Source organism: Nematolebias whitei, chromosome 5 (genome assembly GCF_014905685.2).
Source record: "Nematolebias whitei isolate Nwh7 chromosome 5, NemWhi1, whole genome shotgun sequence".
Lineage (NCBI taxonomy): Eukaryota > Metazoa > Chordata > Actinopteri > Cyprinodontiformes > Rivulidae > Nematolebias > Nematolebias whitei.
Genome location: NC_056502.1, coordinates 12,427,360 through 12,451,883, shown reverse-complemented (window position 1 = coordinate 12,451,883; position 24,524 = coordinate 12,427,360). Strand labels below are relative to the sequence as shown.

Here is a 24,524-nt window from a genome sequence, read left to right as displayed (position 1 = left end):
AGGAAGGAAGGAAGGAAGGAAGGAAGGAAGGAAGTATGATGGATGGATAGATAGAAGGAAATATAGATGGATGAATGGAAGGATGGATGATGGATAGATAGAAGGAAATATAGATGGATGGATGGATGGATGTCAGGAAAGATGGATGGATGGAAGGAAGAAAGGAAGGAAGGAAGGAAGGAAGGAAGGAAGGAAGGAAGGAAGGAAGGATGGAAGGAAGGAAGGATGATGGATGGATGAAGAAGGAAGATGTTACTTGTTGCAGTTAACTCTTTGAACAGATGAAGTGATGTGAGCGAACTCACAGTGGACTGTTGTCAAGTTCAATCAGAACATTTTCTTTCATGCAAACAGTATTTTAAAGTCGTTGCACATGCATCAGTTTTTTATTTTATTTTTTTTTAGCAAGAACAATTTATAAATGCTTTGATGTTATAGATGTTTTAAGATTATTGCAGTCCACTTTGGTCTTGGCCCAGATCAAACCGTTGGTTCAGTCCAGCAGAACTCAACTTTATTTCTCCAAACAGATGATTCATTGCGTTATCTCCAACAGGTATTTGATCATTTTGTCAACGTGCACAAAGATTTCTCAGACATTTTGGGCCAATTAATAATTTTTGTCTCAATGTATGTTTTAGAATTTAAATTTATTTCAGACGAGTGAGATTTGAGATGTGGGGTCTGGACCATTCAGGCACTGCAGGGGTGAAGTTATCTGTCGTCTGATTGGTCGGTTTGTTTTACATTTACTCATCACTCATTAGCAAAGGTTTGGGAGCTGTTATTCTGCAAACAGTTATTTTAAAGCATTTTTGACTCTACTAATGCTTTTCTTTTTTTCTTTTAATTTAAAGAAACACATTTTATATTTTGGAAACGCGCACAAACTTGAATCTTCAAGTTGACTCTTTTTCATTAGGTGACAAAACTTGATTTACAAACTTTTAAACTCTGGAATCGTTTACCAACATGAGTTTACAAGCTCCAAATCCTGCTGACTCTTACCTGAGTCCACAAAAATGTTGCAGAGTGTTGTGTTGCTGCCCTGGGGCAGGATATTTTACTGACATTACCAGTAGAATATGATGGTAAAGTTGTTTGTTTCTACAAGGTCAGGATACAATCAGATTGACAGACTCGTTTGTTTTTGACCTGGAAATTAACAGAAGCTGCACAAAGTCTGAGTGATGTTTGATCATTTGTTGTAGGTTATCCTGAAAACACGTGCAGTGACTGATCATACTCAAGTCATTACATGTTTTAAATCTTATTAGTTATTTTATTTTACCAGAAAATAATTGTAAGCCCAGCTTTGATATGCAAAAATAAGGTAGAATATATGTCACAATTCAAATTTATATGCAACTGCAAATTTGTGGTGGGAATTTAAATGGGCAGTATGAAATAATAACTGTTTTAGATATTATTATTAAAAACAGATGAATAACTAATTCATGAGATTTAAAAAAAAAAGGCATTATTGATTTTTAAATATAATTTTGTTACAGTGGTTATGTATTATCCCCTTTTTGAACTTGTTTCTGAAATAACGTTTGACACTTTTTTTCAACATTTTTTGCTAAAAACACCCTTTTCCTTAAACCTGCCAGAATGCAAACGCACAAATTTATTGTCATGATTTGGAAGTCACTCCTGGCTGAATACGCAGCTTATGTAAGTAGGATGTAGGAACCTGAAGCATTCTTTGCACAAACATTTTAAATGGCTCTTCAATCAAGCAGGAAACATCTTGTATGTAAAATTAGCCGTATTTGCATAATTATGGGTTTAGAATTTCTTGCTGAAGGAGCAAGCACAGCTTTGTCAGGGGGAAAAGGGTAATTGAACACTGGAAAAAAAACAAAAAAAACAACTCAGACACAAATTATTTTCTCATTCCTAAAACATACCTGAGGGGGATTTTTTTTTTTAATAGCTGTAACTTAATGAAATAACTCAAGTGCATAATGGAAGAACAACTAATAATGAGAACAATCACATGAAGTAGCTCTTCTACAGTATAAAAAGATCACGTGATCAAACAGAAGCAGATGGAGATGGCCACCCCATCGTACTGCACCAGTGAGCCGCCACTGTCCCTGAATAAAACGTGATGTGTTTGTGCTGCCCCCTGCTGGTGAGCTGTAAGTTTACAATGTAACTGTCATTGTGATCAATAAGTTTATACAAAATGACCCAGCAACATAAACAGATAATTTAATTTACATATTGAACAAAAACTTGTGCAACAGATTTAACAGAAAAGGGTTAACATTACAGAACAGCTGAATTTATTAAACATGTTGAGTATGATTTTTAATTACATACAAACATTATAGTATAAAAAACTTTCAAAAGTACAAATAACATAAATGACAAAGCATTGTAAACATTCAGAATATGATAATAAAACTGAGTCCTTGTGGCAGTATTTGTAGAATAAAAGTTAATCATTTAACACTTATAAAACAGGTTTTTATTTCCCCCCACAATTTTATCTTGTAAATGCAAAAACGATGCCTCAAACTGAGACTAATAGAAAATGTCCCAATTATTGGGATGAGTGAAGTGTTTTCTTTCAGGGTTTCACATAACCCAAAACACCAAATATTGAAAAATACTAGTACATATATTTATGAAGTAAAAAATATGAAATGTACAGGTTGAATGTAACATAGTGAAATCAGTCTGTAAAGACTTAAATATCTGAAATACTCACATGAATCTTCAAGTTGTACTAAAAATGCAAAACAAATGGATATTCCATGCTGCCTTAAAGTTGGATTGTGCTACACAAAATGATCGTTCCTCATTAAATGAGGCAAGATCAAAGGAAACATGGCGATCAGATACAGGAACAAGCTGGAAGTTGCTACATGTGTCAGTACACAGTATGTCTGATATGAAGTGCATGCTATACTGGCTCCAGAAATGGGAGCTGGGGTGACAGGAAAGCCTTTTTGAAGGCTGCAGCTGGTTGACGTCTTCCTCAAGCTCGCTTGAGTTTGTCGATGTGGAAGGTGAGCTTGAGGGCGGGGCCAAGTTTCAAACCCATGTATTTCATCATCACATCGCTGCGCAGCAACAAGAGGGCTTTACCGTCAATATCCTGAAAGGAAACGCAAAACGGATTTTTATTGAATTACTTAGAAAATCTACCTATTTAAGTTGCACTTCAAAGTATAAAAGATAAAATGCATGCTCAGTGTGTTCAACTTATTGGATTGATTAAGATTTTATGTGGTAAGTACAAGTGAAGTTATTTTAAAAGTTTTTATATATATATACGTACATGTTTTCTGAAGAGGTCAGCATGTGGAGCTAGCACCGGGTCAATATCTCGAATATATTTCATGACTTCCTCTACAGTCCACAGATTCGGATCCTGACTGCTGGGCCTGGGGCTTTCTCGAAAACTGCCTGAACCTGCAACAGAAAAAGCCCAAATATAACTTCTTAAAACCACAAGCTGTTTTGACTTGGTCCTCTAATTGTGAAGAAAGATTCGTTAAAACATTACCGTATTTTTCGGACTATAAGGCACACTTAAAATCCTTTAATTTTCTCAAAAATCAACAGTGAGCCTTATGTATTAATTCTGGTTGTGCTTACTGACCTCGAACTGATTTTATATGGTGCACGGCGCTCAAAAATTTGTATTGTTTTGTATTTTATGTTTCAACTGAACAATGTTGAGAGTTGCAGTGAATGAGTTGAATAAAGTTCGACTTGTCTGACCGTTTTGTTTCGCTTAATGCGCCTTAGAGTCCAAGAAACACGGTGCATCTGCCTTTGAAGTCTGAGAGCCTTTAAGCCTTTTGAAAGTCTAACCCTCGTACCTGTGGAGCTGTTATGATGCAGCAGTTTGGAAGGTGATCTGATCAATCCTGGAGAATTTGGGGAAGCAGAAATCTTCTTCAAGTGCTCTGGTGCTGCAACAGTGCTCTCACTGAAAGGCTCGCCTGTGGACCGAACAGAAGCCTCACCAGTCAAATCAAATTATGATGCAGATGATTTAACAATTCAAAATGGAGAAAGTCGACTCCACAGAGTCGATCACAGTGAAAATGCTCTAAGAGAATAAAACTGATTTACGAACGTGTTAAGACCTTCAGTAAAAACTACATCAGTGTTTCAAGAGGAGATATTAGCTCTGAGGACGTATTTAACTACTTGTTTTATGTGATTGTTAAAGCTTAACTGGACAAGTCAGAGCAGTCCGTTTTAACGAATTCAGAGGTAACTACAAAACTTAGATATATTATATTTAGAAACTTTAATCAAACCTAGGGTTGATCACAGCAACACAAATTAAATTGATGGGAAAGATTGATAATGCTCGGCTTTTTAGTTACATCTCTGGGACCGTCATTTGTATTTAATATCAGGGTTTATGCCCTACTTTCATAAGAATACAAAGATGCAGACTGGACATAAAACTGTACTGGTCTTCATACCATTAGTAGAGTGTCGAGGGATTTTTGCATGTTTCTGAGAGAGGGAACCGTTGAAGTCCCGATGGAAGTGCTTGGTGCTTTGGCCTGGGCCTGTGGTCAGACTGTTTCCAAAACGTCTTCTCTCTAAAACCACGACACACAGAGAACAGAAAAGCAGCTGATGTATTGTAGCTAGAGACCGTTGTGATCCATGACGCAAGATGGAAGAAGCTGCATGTGATAAAAGATACAAATCAGTGGCCCAAACTCTCATCCTACTTCCTACGGAATCTATGAAGTGAAATAAGCAAATAGAGTCTATGCAATACATCATTTTGTATGTTTGCTTGTCACTAATAGGCAACTTTAGTGTAAAATGTATTACCGGTAAGTCACCATTTTCTACAGCATTGCAGCAAAAGAAATTGGGTCAGAGATAAGTGAAGAAGTTGGTGTTTAAACAATTAATATTTACATTACAGTGGACTCAGCAGTAGCATGCTGCTAACTGGACCATGTTGCTAAGATTAGCTCACCGTCATCAGAACCACTCTGCCAGTAGGACCACGCTGCTGTAGATTTATTTCTTTTTGGCGCCTTGTTTCTGTATTTTTACTGCACGTTTTAAATAAATCTTAAATATGTTAGTTTGGGGCTCTGAGCCCGACTCCGCTCGCATTAGCGTGTAAACTATAGCCAAACCGAACTATAAGAATCATGCTGCTGTTGTTCGGTGTATTGTTTTGCACTGTTAGGGACTAACATATATCTTGGATCTTTTAGCGTACTGTTGGGCGTTCGTTTAGCGTATATCTTAGATCCTTATTTATACACAATTTCGTTCCACCTCATGCACCACATGCGATGCGAATGACAATAAAGAACCTTGAATCCTTGAATTATTTTGCCTAGTTGCTTATTCAAAAAACGTCAATACCAAGTCACACGACCAGCACAGACGCTAACAAAGCAGGAAAATCTTTTGAAGTTTTTCTACTTAAAAAAAAAAAAAAAAAAAAGTCCTAACCACCTCAATGTTTTTTATTGCACACCTTCAATCGGACTTACATCTGGACAAGCAGCACTGTGCTTACAGCTTCAGTAGACTGAACACAGCCAACAACCAAGTCAACACATTATCTGGGTGTAGAAGCAGAGAACACACCATTAGAGCGCAGCCGTTCCTGACCTGTAGTGTATGAGTGACTGTCGTAGTGCAGATTTCCTCTGGCTACAGGCTGGCTGCCAAACAGAGGGTCACAGTGAAGGTTGTGGCAGAGTTTTTCCAGGAAACGGAGAACGTAGGTGACGCTGCTGACTGTAGGGAGTGTCAGGGTGTGCTGCTGCTTGTCAAAGAAGGCTGTACAATGCGCACAACGACAAAAAAAAAAGAATAGTAAATAAATAGTTTAGCTTCAAACTTTAGTCTTACAAGTGAAATTGTTAATGACCCATGAAACATTTTCGTTGTGAGAACAAGTTTTCTTGAATGGTTTTTGGACAGCAGTAAAAAACTGGACTCCTGCTGGTTTTTAAAATTACCATAGCAATAAAACAACAAGACAAAAAGAGATTCAAAACACCAAAGTTCATGCTCAATAATCCAGGTATAAACTCTAACAATGTTCAGTCAGGTCATCTGGACGGTTTCTTTTCTTGCCGAGACGTTTCTTCCTTCATCCAAAGGACTTCTTCAATCTGAGGAGCCAACAAACAAAACTTCATAGTGGGAAAAAACAGTTTGCTGGTGCTAAGATGGCCTCTGGGGCCCGCCCTCTCCCCCGTCAAATCCTCTGAGACAGTCATGCCAAAGTGGTTCAAAACACCAAAGTTCATGCTCAATAATCCAAGAATAAAATCCAACAAAGTTCAGCCAGATGACAAAGGAGAAGGCGGGCCCCAGAGGCCATCTTAGCACCAGCAAACTGTTTTTTTCTACTATGGAGTTGTGTTTGGTGGCTTCTCCGATTGAAGAAGTCCTTTGGATGAAGGATGAAACATCTCAGCAACAAAAGAAACCGTCCAGATGACCTGACTGAACTTTGTTGGACAAAAAGAGATATAGTGTCCAGTACAATTTGTCTTTTCAGGTTCAGTCCTCACCTGAAATGACCTCGCCTCCTTGTCCAGACTTGAGGCAGGAGAAGACGGAACCCTGGTTGTAGGCCGAGTCCACACAAGCTTGAACACACTGCTGAAGAACTGAGGAGGCTCGACCTGGACCAAAGTGATCTGGAAGGTGCTGGATACGCCTCTGGTCCAGGTGGGGTCCCACTTTGCCATACTTATTCAGGTACACACAAACTGTGAAGAAAAAAAAAACTGTCAACTTTGACTGAACAGACATTTCATGTCAGCTCTACTTCACAACCAGATTAGTAAACTTCTTTATTATCAGTATTTTGAAAGACAGCATTAGGTTACTGTCAGTATGAGTAAATAAAACAGCAGAAACATCGACAAACTGAGCCAGTCTTTAATATATTTATTGTTTCTAATGATAATGTGTTTGATGCCTCAGACTGGGAATGATGGGTACCTGTGGGAGCCTGTAGTGCAGAGTTGGGGATGGTGGCGTTGTCTTGGGGTACAGTGCTGGTGTCTGGCTCCGGGGTGCTGCTGGTGGGAGATGCAGGGACTAGATTGGGTATCACTCGAGGTTTTCTCTGTGTAAAGATACACATTTTACAATCTGACAGCACTTGGTGTTTCAATAATAAACTACAATCAGCAAACATAAGATATTCACAATAAAGCACATAGTGGCACTTATGTTTTATTGATTTTTATATTTTACCAGATGAGTGGTATCTGTTTATCAAAACACTAACAGAACATTACCAGAAAATCTTGTAATTTATCCAGATGACATGAATAACAGATATTAGATCATTACATTTTATTAAGACATAAATAAAACAAGTGATTGGTTTCCCAACAATTAAGTGATTATAAATTTAACGAGCTTGAACAAGCAAATGTACAAAATTAGTATGTAATAATAATAAAAAAAACAAATCCTCCATCACTTCTGCTGATTCTTGATGTACAGGTGCATCTAAAAAAATTGAATACTGTGAAAATGTTTTGTTTTTTTTGTCACTCATTTCAGAAAGTGAAAATCATATATAGATTCATTACAAACGGAGTAAAATATTTCAAGTCTTGATTTCTTGTAATTTTGAAGATGATGGATTACAAATAATGAAAAAACAAAATTCAGTGTCCCAGTAAATTAGAATATTCCACAGCCAGCTTTGGTACCTTCGGCCGTGTGGGCAGGAGCCGAGTCCTGCTGGAAAATTAAATCAGCATGTCCATAAAGCTCGTCAGCAGAAGGAAGCATGAAGAGCTCTAAAATGTTCTGGTAGAAGCTGCGTGGACTGAGGACTTCAGGAAACACAGTGGACCAACACCAGCAGAGGACATGGCCCCAAACCATCACTGACTGTGGAAACTTCAAGCAACATGGATTCTGGGCCTCTCCACTCTCGACCTTGATTTCTAAATGACATGAAAATTTACTTTTATCTGAAAAGAGGGCATTGGACCGCTGAGCATCAGCCCAGTTATTTGTCTCCTCAGCAGGTAAGACGCTTCTGACGTCTCTGCTTCAGGAGTGGCTGGACTTGAGGAATGAGACATTTGTAGCTCATGTCTAGGAGTTAATCAGCTGATCAGGGTGTGACACCAGAGTTTACAAAATGGAACCTCTTCACAATATTCTAATTTTCTGAGACACTGAATTTTGGCTTTTCATTATTTGTAACCCACAATCATTAAAATTACAAAAAATAAAGCATTGAAATATTTCACTGTAAGTGTAATGAATCTATACGAGTTTCACTTTCTGAAATGACTGACCAAAACTTTTTCACGATATTCAACCTTTTTTTTTTTTAGATGCACCTGCATTAACATTTTTCATGCAACCAACAGGTGTAATGTGAGGTTTATTGTTTCATTCTCCAGGACATCTACCTTGCTGCCAGGTTTGGGTCCTCTTTTCTTTGGCATCTTTATAAGTTCTGCCTGAGCTTGGGCTTGTTGCAGAGCTATCCTTTGTGCCCAACTGGCAACCAGTCTGCCTCTGGGCCGTCCGGGGCCAGCCATGACCTCCTCCAACCAGCCAGCTCTTTTTGCCCAGCCCAGCTACAAAGAAAATACAAAGCTTAAACAGATCAACCAAGGAAACAACTTTATCACTTGTGTTTTGAAACCCAAAGTAAAAACAAAAACAAGTAAAATGTATAAACCATCAACAGTTGTATATTTGTTCCTTTTTGTTTCTCTCCTCAAAACTCTTGAGCAAAGAATTTTAGGTATTTAACCAATGTAAACTGGATTTCTTGTACTTACAAAAAGCAAAAGGAGCACAATGTTCACAGATGATACATGTCATTCAATAACTGACTGGTTTTAAATTACCATTAGCTAAATAGTCCAACAATTTACTTCCCACCCCCACAAAATAAATAAAAAAATAAAATAAAAACATCAGTAACTGAAAACACAGAGTATAGGTGAACAATATATATTACTTAACAGTTTCCCACCAATATCAAACACAGCTTTGTTCATTACAACTTTTATTTCCACAAAAGAGCAAAGCTCAAGAGTAAACACAACCAAATTAACTCACACTGCCCCCAAGCGGCAGCAACGTGCTATTACATGTCACTGTGTGTCTGAAGGATAATGCAGGACGAATGCAGAAGTATGCTCTGACCTAAAGCCACTTCATGCCTACCTTATTGCCAGGCTTAGGTCCTCGTTTCTTGGGGATCTTGATGGGCTCCAACCCCCTTTCTGATTGAATGTTCTGAGCTACCAGTGCAGAAGGTTTTGGACTCCAGGAGCTCGTCACTTTTATTTTTCCGCGGCCTGACTTACGTCCTCTCTGACCTGGAGGTCTACCCACAGTGGGCGTGGGATTCATTGCTGGGCTCTCCTCACTTCCGTCTGTCAGTACTCCAAGATTCTTAGGCAACACAGCTGGATAGGTAGAAATGGACAAACGGAAAATGCGATTTTAGATGAAAGTCCATCACTAATATGTGACACAATTGTGCCTCACAGATGACATGAATAACAGATATTAGTTAAATCAAAATCCTACAACTCTTCAAAAAGTACTCATATAAAATACAAATGACCTTCTGAAAAATAAAACAGTCAGCTGCTGTTCACTGAGAAGTAGCATTTTGAAGTATCAAGTTGAGTCATTCCCTAAAATGAACATAATTAATATTAAATATTAGTCTTGAGTATATATGCTCCCCAGTCCTTTTTTTAAAATGTTATTTTTTTTTAGAAATGTTCCAGAGGAATTGCATGTGGACAAAAAATATATATATTTTTCCCAACTCAGCCACCTAATAAAGAATCAATAAGCTGAGAAAATGTTTAAAGCAGCAATTTGGGTAGATGTATTATAAATATGTGCAGCTAAGAGTTATAGCTTCATGTACCACTGCATTTAGTTTTCGTCTGACTTGTTTATATTATGGCTCCCTTCATAAATGCAAAAAAATAAATTGTCAGTGATATTCATCTGGCATTTGTGGCAGGAAAATGGTTCATAATCTGCTCATTTATGAGTTAAACTTATTTTTCTCAAATATAGGTCTCCAATAATGAGCAAGAAAAATGTATGTCTTTTTACAATTCTTACTTTGTTATTATTTTATGGGCGGCTGTGGCCGAGTGGTTAGAGCAGTCGTCCTACAATGAAAGAGTTGGAGGTTCGAATCCACCAGCAGTCACATGCCGATGCGTCCCTGGGCAAGACACTGAACCCTAAATGCCTCCAATGTGTGTCCCATTGGTGTATGAATGTGATAAACCACTGATCAGTCTCTTTAGAATGATTTGTTCAATTAGCTCTGTAGAGATCTAGTGGAGTGCTGTGTGAATGGGTAAACGAGGACACAGATTGTAAAGAGCTTTGAGTATCTTGATAAGAAAGGCGCTATATAAGTACAGTCCATTTACTATTCTGCACTCAAGCTTTTTCAGCAGCATACGGTCAAACCATCAGCAGAAATGTTCTTTTTAGAACGACCTTCACTTATAAAGCTGCTGACGGTTCATTGTTCTAACATAGAGAGAAAGAAAAAGAGCAAGAAGTTGCATCATGGTACCCACTGGTTTCTTCTTTGTTTTCAAAGCTCCAAAACTGCCATCAACACTTTATACTTATTAAAGGATAAACATATTAGATTTGTCTCATCGGGCTTAGATCATAAAACAAATAGCTTGCAACTCCCTGTCTGTTTACATTAAGTTCACTGATTAGCATCCAAACAACACTTTGTAAAAGTTACCTTCAGTAACTACTTCCTGTTAGGGAATAAACCTGCAGCATGAAAGAAAGGCACTGTGTCTCACAAGCTGTGCTGGAATGAAATATGTTTTCTAGTCTAACTTGCTGATAACTACAGGTACTTATAAGCAATCATGCTTTAAAATGAAAAAAAAAAATAAATAAATAATAAAATAAATAAATAAATAAATTAAGCATTAATTGATGTACCCCTATGCAAAGTTATAATTATACCAACTAAAGTATGTAGGACAGTTTTGTACTAATGCGATGAGAACTGTATACAACCAGTGGTGGGATGTAACGAAGTACAACTACTTTGTTACTGTACTTAAGTACATTTTCCATGTATCTGTACTTTACTTAAGTAGAGTTAAAAACATGGGTACTTTCGACTTTTACTCCACTACATTTTACATTAAGTATCTGTACTTTCCACTACACTTCTATAATGCGTTACAAATGACATTTGTGTTGCAGTTTTTTTTATTTGTTTGTTAGTTTGAAAGTAACCGATGGCGAGTTGGTCCATTGAATCACTGCAAAGTGGGCAAGTAACATTAGATCCACCTTCACGAAGAGCTGGGCCAATGTCGTATATTCTAGTACAGGCCTATATGTCATTGAGCTGGACGCAGCCACAGCAACGCTAACATACCCAACATTCCAGTGGATTCCACTACAGAGTCAGCCAGAAGATACACACCACCCATGGCCTTATTGAAAGATTATTGAATGACCATTCAGTACAGCATGCAGGGGGGACTGGCCATCAGGCGCGCCGGGACATTTCCAGGTGGCCTGGTCCTGCTCAGTGAACTGGACTAAAGGCTCGGTCCGGGTCGCGCTTGATTATTTTAAATAAACAAGCCGTTCTTGACAGCAGGACAGATTTTATCTCCCAAAAGAGACAGACTGGACTCAAAAAAAACTTTGAACACCAACTTATTCTAAACTTAATCAAGACATTCTTGCTGCAATATTAAAATGTGTCAGTTCATGGGATGTTAAGACAGGAGACATGAGATGTCTCGACACTCAGGTCCAAGTTTTGAAAATGGTGTCAGGAAGTTAAAATATTCACTATTGACCCATTACAAGGTCGACTGGACAGTATTTTAACTAGAGTTGATGACAAACTGGAGTTGAAATGATCAGAGTCTGTTCCGTTGTTAGGATAATGCTCCTTTTGTTCAGGCAGACAACTTTTACTTAAATGTGTTTACTGCAGTTAAAATGACACATTGGTTTTACTTTGTGTTAAATAAAAACTTTCAAAGATATAATCATTCTTCTTTCTTATTTTGCTTAATGGTATTTAACACATCCCTGAAATTCTGACACAGAATCACAAGTCCAAGTGTGAACTGTGTCACAGGGGAAACACAATAAAACTGCAGTGTTGTTCATTAAAATGACTCAACACTATTAATGTATTACAGAAAATATACATACGGTAGGCACACTTAATGATAATGTAGAAAAGTAATACATTCAGCAAGTACTTTTACTTTTAATACTTTAAGTATTTTTAAACGCAAGTACTTACTTACTTTTACTTAAGTAAAAACGTTAATGTGGTACTTTTACTAGAGTACATGTTGTGTCTGTTTATTTGTACTTATACTTAAATACAGTGTTTGAGTACTTTCTCCACCACTGATTACAACGTTAATGTTAAATCAAAATCTGCCATAAATTGTGATGCACAACCACCTACATCCATACAAAGAAAACAGGTTTAAAACAATTTCTTGTGATACCTCATAGCCAAATTTGGCTAGAAAATGAAGAAAATGTGCAAACACCTTCTTTAGGATTAAACCCTAATATAGAAGAAAGCTGCAGGCTGCAGAGTCAGGCTTGACATTTATCTCCCAAATGTCCTCCCAAGAACACATGCTTTGTTAGATGATGGGTGAGCATTTTAGGAATCACATCATCAACTGAAGGAACAAGTAAACGCGTGGTAAAACGTTGAAGAGGGACAATATTTACCACATAAAACAAAGCAATAATATCGAAAGCCATCAAAACTGGCAATATCTCAAGAATGTGGGCACAGAAAATCAAAAAGAAACCACACTGTCAGGACATTTAGCTTTATATGTATATATATATATATATATATATATATATATATATATATATATATATATAAAACTGTAAGTGTCTACAAACTCCATGAACATAAATTGAACTGTATTAACGCTGAATCAATGAACCTCTCATGTACATGTCCAGAGACAGATTCATGAGCTACAGCCACATTCATTAGCACAGGTCTTGGCCTGTGGGGCTGTATTTATTTAAACATGCACGCAAACCAATCAATGCAAAGCTCAGCCTGCATGCTGCTGCGACTTTTCATGCGGGAGTCACAGCAAAGGTTGAGGAACAACAAGATTCCAGCGATTGATTCTGAAACAATTAAGACAAATTCGTAATAACATGGCTAAAGGTGTAAAGAGTTTGAGGTTACGACTGATTGTAAGAGCTGCAAACGCAGTCAAACACATTTAAACAAGCCATCTCTTTTCCCTCCGCCTCTTTCGGAGTGCACCAAGTTCATTGAGTTCACAAAAGCAACACTGCCCGCTTCACATTACAGCAACTCGACTTCTACAGAGCTTTTCATCTATGACTCAATAACTGCAAATGCATTTTAATTAGTTTTACTCACCCTGTAGCCCAAACAAAAGTCCAAAAAAAGTGTATGTCTGCTCAATTGTCCTCAGATTCACCCTCTCCTGCTGCCTCGTCCTCTGTTTTTCCCCCCACTCTTCCTGAGTTGCTCCTCCTTCCGTTCTTTTTCCACCCTTCTCTTTTTCTCTCCTCCCACCATCAACTTACAATGTAAACAATCCACCTTTCACACCACTTGCCTGTCTTTTCTCTTCGCTTCCATCTCCTCTGTAAGCGTAACACTTTCCAACGGGCATAATCAGACCCAGAGTGCCAAAGAGAGGCCTGTGGAGGGGCACCGAAGCTTGTTTCAACCACGCCATGGCCTACTTTGTCAACTGGGTGGCTGCCAGAGCGTCATAAAACACTAGCAGGCTACACAGACAAGCCTTGCCTCCCCATTTCCCTTCTTCTTTTTTACCCCACTGCATGCTGCGGAGTGAGGACTTTCAACCCTGCATTTTCTTTGACATTTCATGCACAATAAATGGATTTACTCCTGTTCCAAGCCCTTGCTGTAGCTTAGCTGCACACTAAAAATGAACAAAGTTACCACTTCTGAACAGCTTTGACGAACCACGACCCACCTGCTTAACAGAAATAACTATTTATCACAAAGTTCAATCAGATGTGTTGGAAACAGTGTTTTAGAGGACAAGCAGAACCACAGGCGTGCTAGCTCAGAACAGCTCGCAAACTCTCTGAGAACTGAGTGTAATTCAAAAAGTCTATGACGAGTCTGCACTTTGGTACCACCTTATTGCTGTTTTCATGCTTTTTTAAATGATTAGATGTTTTGGCCAATTAAACATTTCTTAGACCTGATGAGGCTTTGAGAGCTTTAGACGACAAAGCTAGCCCAAGGCCACGTTGAGTGAACGAGTTACATCGATCTGTTTTTAGCATTTATGAAGTCTTTGCCCGGGGAAAGGGACTGCTTTAGGAGAAAAGTGGCAGAATGAAGACCGGCTGAAAATGGTGTTTGCTTTTTTCATTCTTTATCAAATTCTTCTATATTGTCAAAAAAGCTGGACATGTGAAATGCATTGATCAGCTAAAACCAGGCAAGTTATAGGGTTAGATTATGCAGACGCGATTACTAAATTTATTATTATTATACATTATGAGGAATGCTATATTGAAGTTTTCACGCTGCACATTCACTGATTAATAACTAGAGGCAGGATGGGAATGTAGTGAAGTTAATAATCTCAACAGGAACAATAAAAAAACATTTGTATTTATGTCAAGGGGAAAGAAGCACTTTCAAACATTCGTGTGTGTTAGGTCAAGATAACCATTTGCTCATTTCTACCCCACTCCTGATAAGTACGGCAGCTCTGGCATCAATCAGTCTGTTTGGCTTTGGCACTGAAACCAAAGCTGTGGGAGCTAAGCAGAAACAGCTCCGTCTCCGGCTTTCTTTCCATCGTCAAGCTCTGACGATACTAGAGATGTTCATTTATGATGTACTAGCCTGAACAAAAGCACAGGAAGAATGTTGGGTTTTCAGCGGTGTGAAGCTTGAGTTCCCCTGGGAGTGTGGTAAATCTGTCACTACTGTTTATATGTGCAGTTTGTGTGAATATGTTTCCCCCATCACAGGCTTGAGTCTGAATAACCACACAGTGACTTTTGGTTTAAGACTTCCTTTACACAGTGCAAGTGCTACTATTTGATAAAATCTTCAATGAAGTAAACACTCCTAGAACATCAAAAACCAACACACTGAAAGGGACATTTAGCTCACGCAACAAGGCAGGTCTGATGGTTTCTTTCTGAGAAAAATAAAATAAAATCCTAGCAACACCTTTGTCTACTGGGATTCTTGAATTAAATTGAGTCTTTCCTCAGATGTATTGTTTTATACTGAAATTTATGACCGGTTAAAAAAGGAGGGGGTGTTGATACAAAAAAAAAAAGTAACCAGACCATTCGATCTCATTTGGCCAAACTTATGAAAAGTAACAATAGTGCAGGTTAAATACCGGTACTGTCCAAAAGTTTGCGCCTTGTGAAGAAAATATAAAGTTAGCTACTCTAAACATCAATATTGAGTACCGTATTGTCCGCCCTATAAGTCGCATCAGTCCAAATATGTCTAATAAAGTGGAAAATCCATAAATATGTTGTTTCGCCGTACACGTCGCATCTATTACGCGTCACCGCTGACGTGTTTGTTACACGTCACTGCTGACAACCTGGAAATGTGTGCCGGTGTTGTGCCTAAAATCGATTAGTGGCCAAATGGCAGCTGTGGGAGCGTGCACGGGAGGACTTTAACAAGAATTTGACAAGATTAACACTTAAAAACAATTATTTGTTTGCTCAAAATTATAGTAAAGCTGTGTCTCAGTCTAATTTTGCTTAATAAATGCACTTTGACGGTCAAATCAGCTGCATTTTCAAAAGCCGATACGTGGAAACATGAACGCGCAGAGGACGACTTGCTGTACATTTCTTCAAAATTTATCAAGATAACCACCTAAAAACAATTATTTGTTAGCTCAACTTTATAGTAAAGGTGTGTCTCAATTGAACTTTTACTTAATAAATGCACTTTGACGGTCAAATCAGCTGCATTTCGCCGGAGCGGTGCAGCGAAATGAAGCTGATTCAGTTGCTCCAGACAGACGGCAGTGGCAGAATATGGCAAGCCGATTATGTCATTAATAGCCACTTTTACCTATTACATGATACAATGGCATGTCTTACTACTCGAGTGCCATCTAGCGGCTGAAGATGGTAGTGTTCAATTTTTTCAGTCAGAATGAATGTAAACGGTCATCTCTCAGCCAAAAATTGATTTATAAAAAAGGAAAAAAGATCCATAAATACGTCGCTTCAGCCTATAAGTCGCAGGGCATGCAAATTATGCAAAAAACTGTGACTTATACAGCAAAAAATATGGCATATGAACACCAACAAACAAAATTTGCATCTGCTGAACTCCACAAGTTGCATAAAAAAAGGTTACCCACATCACTGAGGTACAAGTTCTGCTCCAGAACTAAACCCATACAACACTTAAAAGTTAAAGTCCAGACCTTTGGTGCCGGGCGGCTGAAGGTTGTCTCCAGTGAGGGTACACCAACCAACTGGGAAGATGTCCCGCGAGTCATAGCGGCAGTAGTAATCAAAGGCCCCGCGCCATCCATCAAAGGTGACCAGCACCTCCACTCCACGCAGCGCACCAACTGTTGCCGGGCAGATAAAGTGTGGATTTTTCCGATCCACTGCCTCCAGCTTCATTCCCACCTGGAAAGAGTTCTGCTCTGGAGCGGGAGGCTCCTGCTGGGTAATGCCAGGAAACAAAGAGAGGGTCAGGAATGGAGGTTGGTGCACTGAAGTGTGAGGTTAGTCATTTGTAGCAACGAAAAAATAATGCACACAAAAACACTGAACACATTGGTGAGATTGTAACAAGTAATAAATAAACTGTGAACACAAAGGATTAGTAAACAATCATGTTTGACTTTCTCAATAAAATAACACATTCACTTTGAATTTTCAGTGCATTTTTAGGTCTGTGAGCCTTGTACAGGTACCTTGTGAAAAATGCGAGATGGAGCCATTTCAGCACCATTTAGTGTTTTCAGAAGAAACATGGGCCAAGAGGACGCATTGAGACGGAAACCTGAATAGAAAGATAATTTGAAGATGGTGAATGATTAACTTTGCGTTATTATAAACAAAAACTGACAAACCATACAAAGACAGAACAAAGTTATTTGGTAACCTGTCAAATATTACCATACCTTGCAGTTTAGCACGGATAAAAATGTTTCTTTCCTTATTCAGACTATATTTGTAAGAATATTAGTTGCTTTATGAGGATGGGTGATAAACCTTTTTGGTTTTGGACTGCTGGTCATAAAAGAAAATAAAACAAAAATCTAATTTACTTTGAGAAAGTACAATCTATTGATCTATTAATGGCATTTGTTATAGAATTTTAAATTTGACAATTAAATGAAAGCAAGCAGCAACAAATAATTTACGCAGAAGGCCTCAGATCTTTTTGTAGAAATACACATCACATCTTTTTTTTTTTTCCTCCCTGGCTCTGATCGAGGTGGCTGCTTCCGTTTTTTCTTCTTCCTGCTCTGCTCTCTGTGTGTCTGAAGTGCCTGGTTCACATCTCCCGAACGTAAATTAAGAAGATTATGGATCTGGTATCCTGGACGTTCAACTCTATTGATAAGATTTTTTCATCAAAGCGACAAGGTCCTGGAGAACCAGCGTGTCCAGCTGAAACACACCTGTGGGGTACGTCATGGATCCGTGGGGAGTGTGGCAGATGATGTGTCTCTCAGTTCTGTCTCAGGAGGATGTTGAAGACGTTTACATATTTGGAGTTATGATAGCAGGGACTCTGCTTTTTGGCATCGGCGGGGCTCTGTTTTATCAACTTTTGAAGAAGACATCGGCAGCAGTTTCGTCCATGGAAAAGCTTCTGAGTCAGTGTGAAGGTTTGGTCCGTGCTGTAGGAACTCTAAATCAACTGGTTTACGAGCTAAACCGTAAGGTGGAGGCGATTTATGAGAATCGCAGGCCACCTGCGGCTTCTGCGACTCGTCAGCGCGGTGGGTTCGACCTTGAGGGAGACTCATAGCATGGATCAGTGGAATGGAATCCCACAATTAGGCTATTTTGGAACCAGAACGTCCAGATGGACTCAAGGCTAAAGAAAAAAGTAACCTGTCTGCCTGAAGAAAATCTACAATCAAGCTTATCTGAATCTAACTCTCGACGGCCTCGGAATGGGCCGACTATCAAATTTCTCCTGGGTCATGGATAACCAAGGACAAAAGCTTCATCTATCGCACCCCCCCCCCCCCCCCCCCGGAGAACTTTCTGTGCAAGCTTATCAGAACTGCTGGCTGAAACAACATCTTCAGAAACTGTGGCTGATTTGAAAAGCACTCATAGACCAATCTCAACACCTCAACGTCAAATGCAAATGTAATCATGCTTTAAATGTGCTTGCTGGTAGAGTTTTTTGATGTCTCAAATCGTGTCCTGATAGACAAGATGTGAAAGATCTTTTTTTGTAATACCACTACCTACCCTCATGTTTCTCCCTTTTTTCCTATCTAAGATTATTATCTGATAAGGATAAGAGAGGCCGCGCTTAGAGCAGCAGCAGCTTCAAGCACTCCGTCCATCTTCTGGACGACTGCATGTACATGTTCTCGTTGTATCTCAGTGCAATAATAAAGCTTATTCTGATTCTACGATTCTTAATGCTGCAGGAGTTTTATGACTAATCACTGACCTCCAGAGGCAATTTATAAAACAGTATGCTAACAAAAAACAAAATATCTTCAGAAATCAGTAAATCCCAACTTAAAGAATCATGTTTTTTCACAATAGCATAAAAAGTCATGGTGTAAAGTGAAGTTTATCTGTGGTTGTGATCTTACCCAGTGGAGGCTGTAGCATGCCTCCATTCTTTTCACAGCTACCAATTGGCTGAATCTCTGAAGAATCCACCAGGCGCCAGAAGTCGTTCTTATTGTCAGACCCGTCTAAACGCAGCCGAAGTCGCGAGCCCGTCAGGCCCACCACTGTGGCGATGCAGGTGGACGTGGTGTTCCGTGGGTCCTGGGCTTCCAGTTTCATGCCCACCTTGAACTCATTGACTGGAGGTGTGAGACTCTACATAAGCAATAGTTGAAAAGAGGCAGAAACATGAGCAGAAATGAAAGAAGGCTAAATTATGAATGAAAAAGTACAAGGATTGCCCAATGGGATCACCTGTTTGAAACAGGAAGAAGGAGCAGCAACAGCACCAGTCTCTTTCAGATACTTCTCCCAACTGAAGTGACCTGCAGAAAAATGCCAGGTTTCTATTATGAACATTTGAACGAAACTTTGTCTTTAAGATGAACAAAAAACAAAAATCAAATCATTATATGCCGAGTCCTTTTCAAATGAGACATAACTTATTTTATAAATCGCAACATAATATGTTTTTTTACCTTGATACTCGGAGGGCACTCGGGAGGGCCGTCCACTCCGAGGATGCTTGATTATTCTGGTATCTTTCCATTCTAAAGCTGCAGGAGCCAAGCAAAAAAAAAAAAAAAAAAATCTTTCAACTGACACTAGTTTTTACATGATACCTTGCAATAATTGCAACATTCACTGTTTAACAAGTATGCTGTTATTATTTGTAATGTCATGCTTGCTTACTTACAATGAGAAAAGTAATGGATTAAAAAAAAAACATAATTGATAATAAACAACTTCTTACGTTTTTGTGGCACAGGTTTCCTCATGCTCCACTAATTTGGATCAGATAACAACTCAGTCACACTAAGAACAAGAAAATACACACAAAACACCTCAAAATGTTAAATCATACTTTAAATTTTCAACTAAAATTTATCATGTATGCACAACATGTCACCTATGAGTGGTAATGCCAAACTGAAGAAAATACAAAATGGAGTAAAGGATAGAGATATTATCCTAAAAATTCCTTACCACAAAATAACTCAATGACTTGCTGGTGTGTCACCTATTTATTTCACTGATATACATGCAAAGTTCTTAATTACAATAATTAAAAATGATAATGACTTAAATGCAAAGGTTAGCATAAAAGGTACTCATTGCAAAGTATTAAATCAAACAAAAAGTTTATCCGAATGCAGTTCTTCAGTAGTTTTCCATACATTAATATGCAATTCTGAAATGTGGGTCCACACTCAATGAAAACAACCACAACAAAACTTGAATCATGAGATTCACGTATACATTATGGACGTAGTCTGTGTGGATAAACGAAATTAACGGAATCTGGGACGTGTAAAATTTTAAAGAAGACACGTGGGTGTAAACAGAAGAGTGAATCTGTTAATAAACTTGAAAGAATGAATAAAGCTTTGTTTATAGTCCATGCAAAGTGCTGAAACTGTATCTCGCCAAACTAAATAAAACTTATGAGGGTATTCAAAGAACGTGTGGAAGGAGATTGGACCATCTTTGTGCACGGAGGAGACAGAGGCAGCTCTCCATGACTGTACTGACTAACGGTGACCAATGGTAGAAATGTACAAAATAGTGCATCTCCTCAGTTAACATACAAAATACCAGCTCTTCCTCCTTCAACAACTCCATTATCAACTGATAGACTGCAAACCATGTTGTCTGTGTTGATTCTGTTTACGTGATGTGTGCTGCAGGGGGAGGTCGGTGGGAGAATTAGTACTTCTCCCCTGCAGTTTCTCTTTAGAGTATGAATGGTCCATTAGAAAAAGATCTTCTCAAATGTCAGCAAGATCCGATGTCTCAAAGTCTCGTGAACTATAGTAGCACAGCTTTTAAGAATAAATACCAAGGATCAAGCAGGAAGAACGCCAAACATGGAGCTCGGCATTCAAGCACAAGCAGCTGCCAAACTTCTACACGGATAAATTTACTGTTTCAGCCTAACATGTCTATTAAATCTGTATAGTTCATTTACCAAATCTAAGCATAAACATGTACCATTAGATCTAAATAGTCTGCATTTTTTCTGTAATCGTGGTACTGTAGACCTATTTTGAATTACTTCAGCTCTTTTTGCAATTTTTACATATTACACACAAGAACATATTAACAATGTTCGATGATAATGATATGAGAAGTGATATGCAGATTTTAGTTATTACTTCATGATTTTTTTTTTTTAATCAGTCATGACTTTATAATGAGTACCTTTAATAGGAGCAAGTCTCGTTTTTCCTCAGTAACAACAGTTTCACAAAAAAGGGGAAGGCTGGTGGAACAGTGAGGCTACAAGGAGCAGAGGTCACAACGGTGCAGGACTTCAAGTACTTGGGCTCGACTGTCCAGGAAAATGGAGAGTGTGGTAAAGAAGTGAAAACGAGTCCAGAAAGGATGGAGAAAAGTTTCAGGAGTGATTTGCAACAAAAAAGTGGCAGCAAACGTCAAAGGAAACGTTTACAAGACAGTGGTGAGACCAGCTATGTTGTATGGTCTTGGAGACAGTGGCACTGACAAAAAGACAAGAGAAAGAACTGGAAGTGGCAGAAATGAAGATGCTGAGGTTCTCCTTAGGAGTGACAAGGATGGATAAGATTAGGAATGAGATCATCAGAGGTACAGCACAGGTTGAACAACTGGGAGATAAAGTTAGAGAGGACAAACTGAGATGGTTTGGACATGCCCAGAGAAGGGACAGTGGGTATATTGGTAGAAGGATGTGATAAATGCAGCTGCCAGGAAAAAGACAAAGAGGAGATATATGGATGCAGTTAGCGAGGACATGGAGGTAGTTGGAGTGAGGACAGAGGATGCAGAGGACAGAGTGAGATGGAGGAGGATGACTCGCTGTGGAGACCACTGAAGTCGGAAAAGCCAAAAGAAGTTTCACAAAACAACAGAATAGTTTAGATACGAGGACATCAAGTATTATCTCCTGCTTTCCAAACCCCTTCCCTTTACCACACAGTAAGGTCAGAGGGTCAGACAAGTGCTTCATTTAGTGTGGTATGTAAAATATAGTCATACATTAAGAAAACACTAAATATATTTGTTTGCATTGACTGATTATTGGCAACAGACTTCTGTATAGACGTAAAGAGGTTCACAACATGCCAGCTATTTGCATTTAACCAGGAAATACATTCTCGCCTCGAAATGAGGACAAAGGATCCACTGTGAATGACATTTGTAAGCTTGGCAGTTCATTTGATCGTGTTTACCTTAAAACTTCATAACCGTGTGTCGGCGTTTTTCCTCTCTGGATGAGTCTCCCTTCATCAGAAGTGCGCCCTTTTTTTTTTTCCTCCGCCAAGAGGGGATGGCGTCCAAATTAAAGTGACCTCGCTCCTTGTTGTCAAAGCTGCAAAACTGACAGGGAGACAGGCGTTTAGACTCCTGCAAGCACACTTTCTTCTTCTTCTTCCTTTTACACAGTGACGATAGTCGCTTTCATTTGTCTGACAGCTACATGAAATTATATTTTTCTGTCAGTTGACAGGTTATCGCAGCTCATATCAGAATATGAGCTCCATTCATAACTCCAAGCAGCCAACACAACGCCCTCTCGTCGTATGTTTACATAAACTGTTCGTGGCAACAGCGTGTCAAGAATGCCATTTATCGCTCATTACCGACTTAACAGTGCCCCATTACTTGAATGAAAACACCACAGACTGAAACGCGACATTAATACAGACGCTACGCTGCACACATGCACATCGACATGCCCATTGCTCACTGCTTTATGCTAACTTAGCATGCTAAGTGGCTCACGCGCTCTTTAAACGAGCGCCAAATATTATCATTTAGTAAAACGGGAGTTCAGCTAAAGGTAGTCGGGGCTCATCCCGGACCCAAAACGAGACTTGGTTCGGTTTTTACCTTCTTAGTAACGTTTGAATTTGTTTCTAATGTAGGTTTCAGCGCTTGCCCGCCATGTTTTTCTCCACACAGTGAGGAGGGGGTCGCGTGTTTTTAAGCCAGTATTTCTTCTTGGACATTAAGGCAGGTAGTCAGGCTGAGGAATGAAGAAAAGGTAAAACAGCGACCCCTGACGGCCAGAAGGTGGTATTACAAGTTCAACATGTTATATTTTACACGCAAGTAACAACGATCTAGTAAACAGTTTTACTGCAATGTGCTGTAAATTTGGATTATGATTGTATATGTACCTTTTTGTTGTTTTTGTTTATTGTGCTGTGATTTACTGGTGATCTGTCCATACGTCACTTCTTACCCACTGATTGCTGAGATAAAGTTCAAGGAGACTTATTGTCATTCGCATCACGTTACATGAGGTGGAATGAAATTGTGTACTCAAGTTCCTGGTTACACCCAAAAAATAGCAATAATATAACATATAAAAAAGAAACAGTATACAAGGATCTAAGATATAAACTAAACAATAATAATATAATATAAATAAAGTGTATTAAACAGCAGCCTGAATATGAGTCTGTTGTGAGCAGAGCAGATGGGTATGAATATAGCAGCTTATGGGTAAGAAATCAGCAGCACAAATATAGTCTCAAATGTCCAATTAAAGTGGCACTACAGTGATTTTTTTTTTTTTTTTTCTGGTTAGGGGTTTACGAGTCTTACAGCTTCAGGGTAGAAGTTGTTCCTCAGTCTAGTGCAGGGGTCTGCAACCTTTACAATCAAAAGAGCCATTTTACGCCTTCGTTCACTAAATTAAAAGTGATCAGAGCTGCAACAACCTGCCACAACTGTGATTATCAACTGGTGGCCCACGGGCCATGTTAGGTTTGTTGGAGGAGACTTTTGTGGCCATTACGGATGACATTATAAAGCTAAAAATATCTAAGACCAGATTCTTGGGGGGTAGTTTTCTAATTAATAAAAACTATTAACTATGCAGACCTATGTATTTTTTTAATTGTGGAAAAATTTATTAAGTATAAAAATAAAACATAAAGTTAAAGTGAGTATGTTTTACTCCTTGTACTTGTTCCAATATTCACATATTTGCAAAAGAAATGACAGGAAAACTGATAAAACTAGTCCTTTTTGTTGTTTGTATAACAACCAATAAAATTCAGTTTTATGTTAGTTTTGGTCAAAGCTTGAAAGAGCTGCTGCAGAGGAACCAAAGAGCCGCATGTGGCTCCAGAGCTGCAGGTTGCAGACCCTTGGTCTAGTGGTTCATCCCAGACCAGCTCGCCTCAGCCGCCTGAATAAGTAGAGTTGCTGATGAGCTTTCTTGATCAAACTGGTGGTGTTGTTGCCCCAGCTGAGGTTGTCATTAAGGTACACACCCAAGAACTTGTAACTGGAGACCACTTCCACCACAGATCCTCCTATGTGCGTGGCGGGGGTGTGTGGAGTATGTGTGTTTACTCCTTCTGAAATCCTCATATATTATTATCATTAGTACTGTGTGCACACTGAGAGTCCAACTGAAAACTGATCAAACATTCCTTAACAAATTACCAATACTTTATTTTCTAATGTGTTTATTTTAGTGATATATACATAAAGTCTTTCAAATATTTCTTCAAAGTTCATGCCCAATAATCCAGCTAAGACATCCAACAATGTTCAGTCAGTTCATCTGGACA

At 38.8% G+C, this 24,524-nt stretch overlaps 1 protein-coding gene across 2 annotated transcripts; it reads right to left on the bottom strand.

Annotated features, from left to right (window-relative positions):
• Positions 1–2,870: 2,870 nt before the first annotated feature.
• LOC119409947 (polycomb protein SCMH1) lies at positions 2,871–22,911 on the bottom strand. Of its 2 annotated transcripts, XM_037676852.1 has the most exons (17): positions 22,828–22,911; positions 22,167–22,314; positions 19,709–19,770; positions 19,434–19,511; positions 19,210–19,280; positions 18,876–19,110; positions 16,998–17,086; positions 16,497–16,743; positions 9,190–9,434; positions 8,421–8,591; positions 6,979–7,105; positions 6,543–6,743; positions 5,629–5,799; positions 4,461–4,583; positions 3,843–3,965; positions 3,296–3,429; positions 2,871–3,112 (listed from the first exon to the last, which is right to left on the bottom strand). In XM_037676852.1, exons 3-17 carry the CDS (start codon positions 19,731–19,733, stop codon positions 2,993–2,995), a joined length of 2,160 nt encoding a protein of 719 aa, XP_037532780.1. In that variant the 5' UTR covers positions 19,734–19,770; positions 22,167–22,314; positions 22,828–22,911; the 3' UTR covers positions 2,871–2,992. The 2 variants fall into 2 exon arrangements, with proteins under 2 accessions (XP_037532780.1, XP_037532781.1); XM_037676853.1 differs by lacking the exons at positions 22,167–22,314; positions 22,828–22,911 and having other exon boundaries at positions 19,709–19,778.
• Positions 22,912–24,524: the final 1,613 nt, after the last annotated feature.

What these genes read in the sequence shown, in the direction of transcription:
- LOC119409947 (XM_037676852.1), bottom strand. Translation starts at nt 19,733, where the DNA reads ATGAGGAAACCTGTGCCACAAAAAC. An exon ending in AGTGCCCTCCGAGTATCAAG is followed by an intron (nt 19,281 to 19,433) that starts GTAAAAAAACAT and finishes ATTTTTCTGCAG; the next exon opens with GTCACTTCAGTTGGGAGAAG. An exon ending in CAGTCACTCATACACTACAG is followed by an intron (nt 4,584 to 5,628) that starts GTCAGGAACGGC and finishes TCGTGGTTTTAG; the next exon opens with AGAGAAGACGTTTTGGAAAC.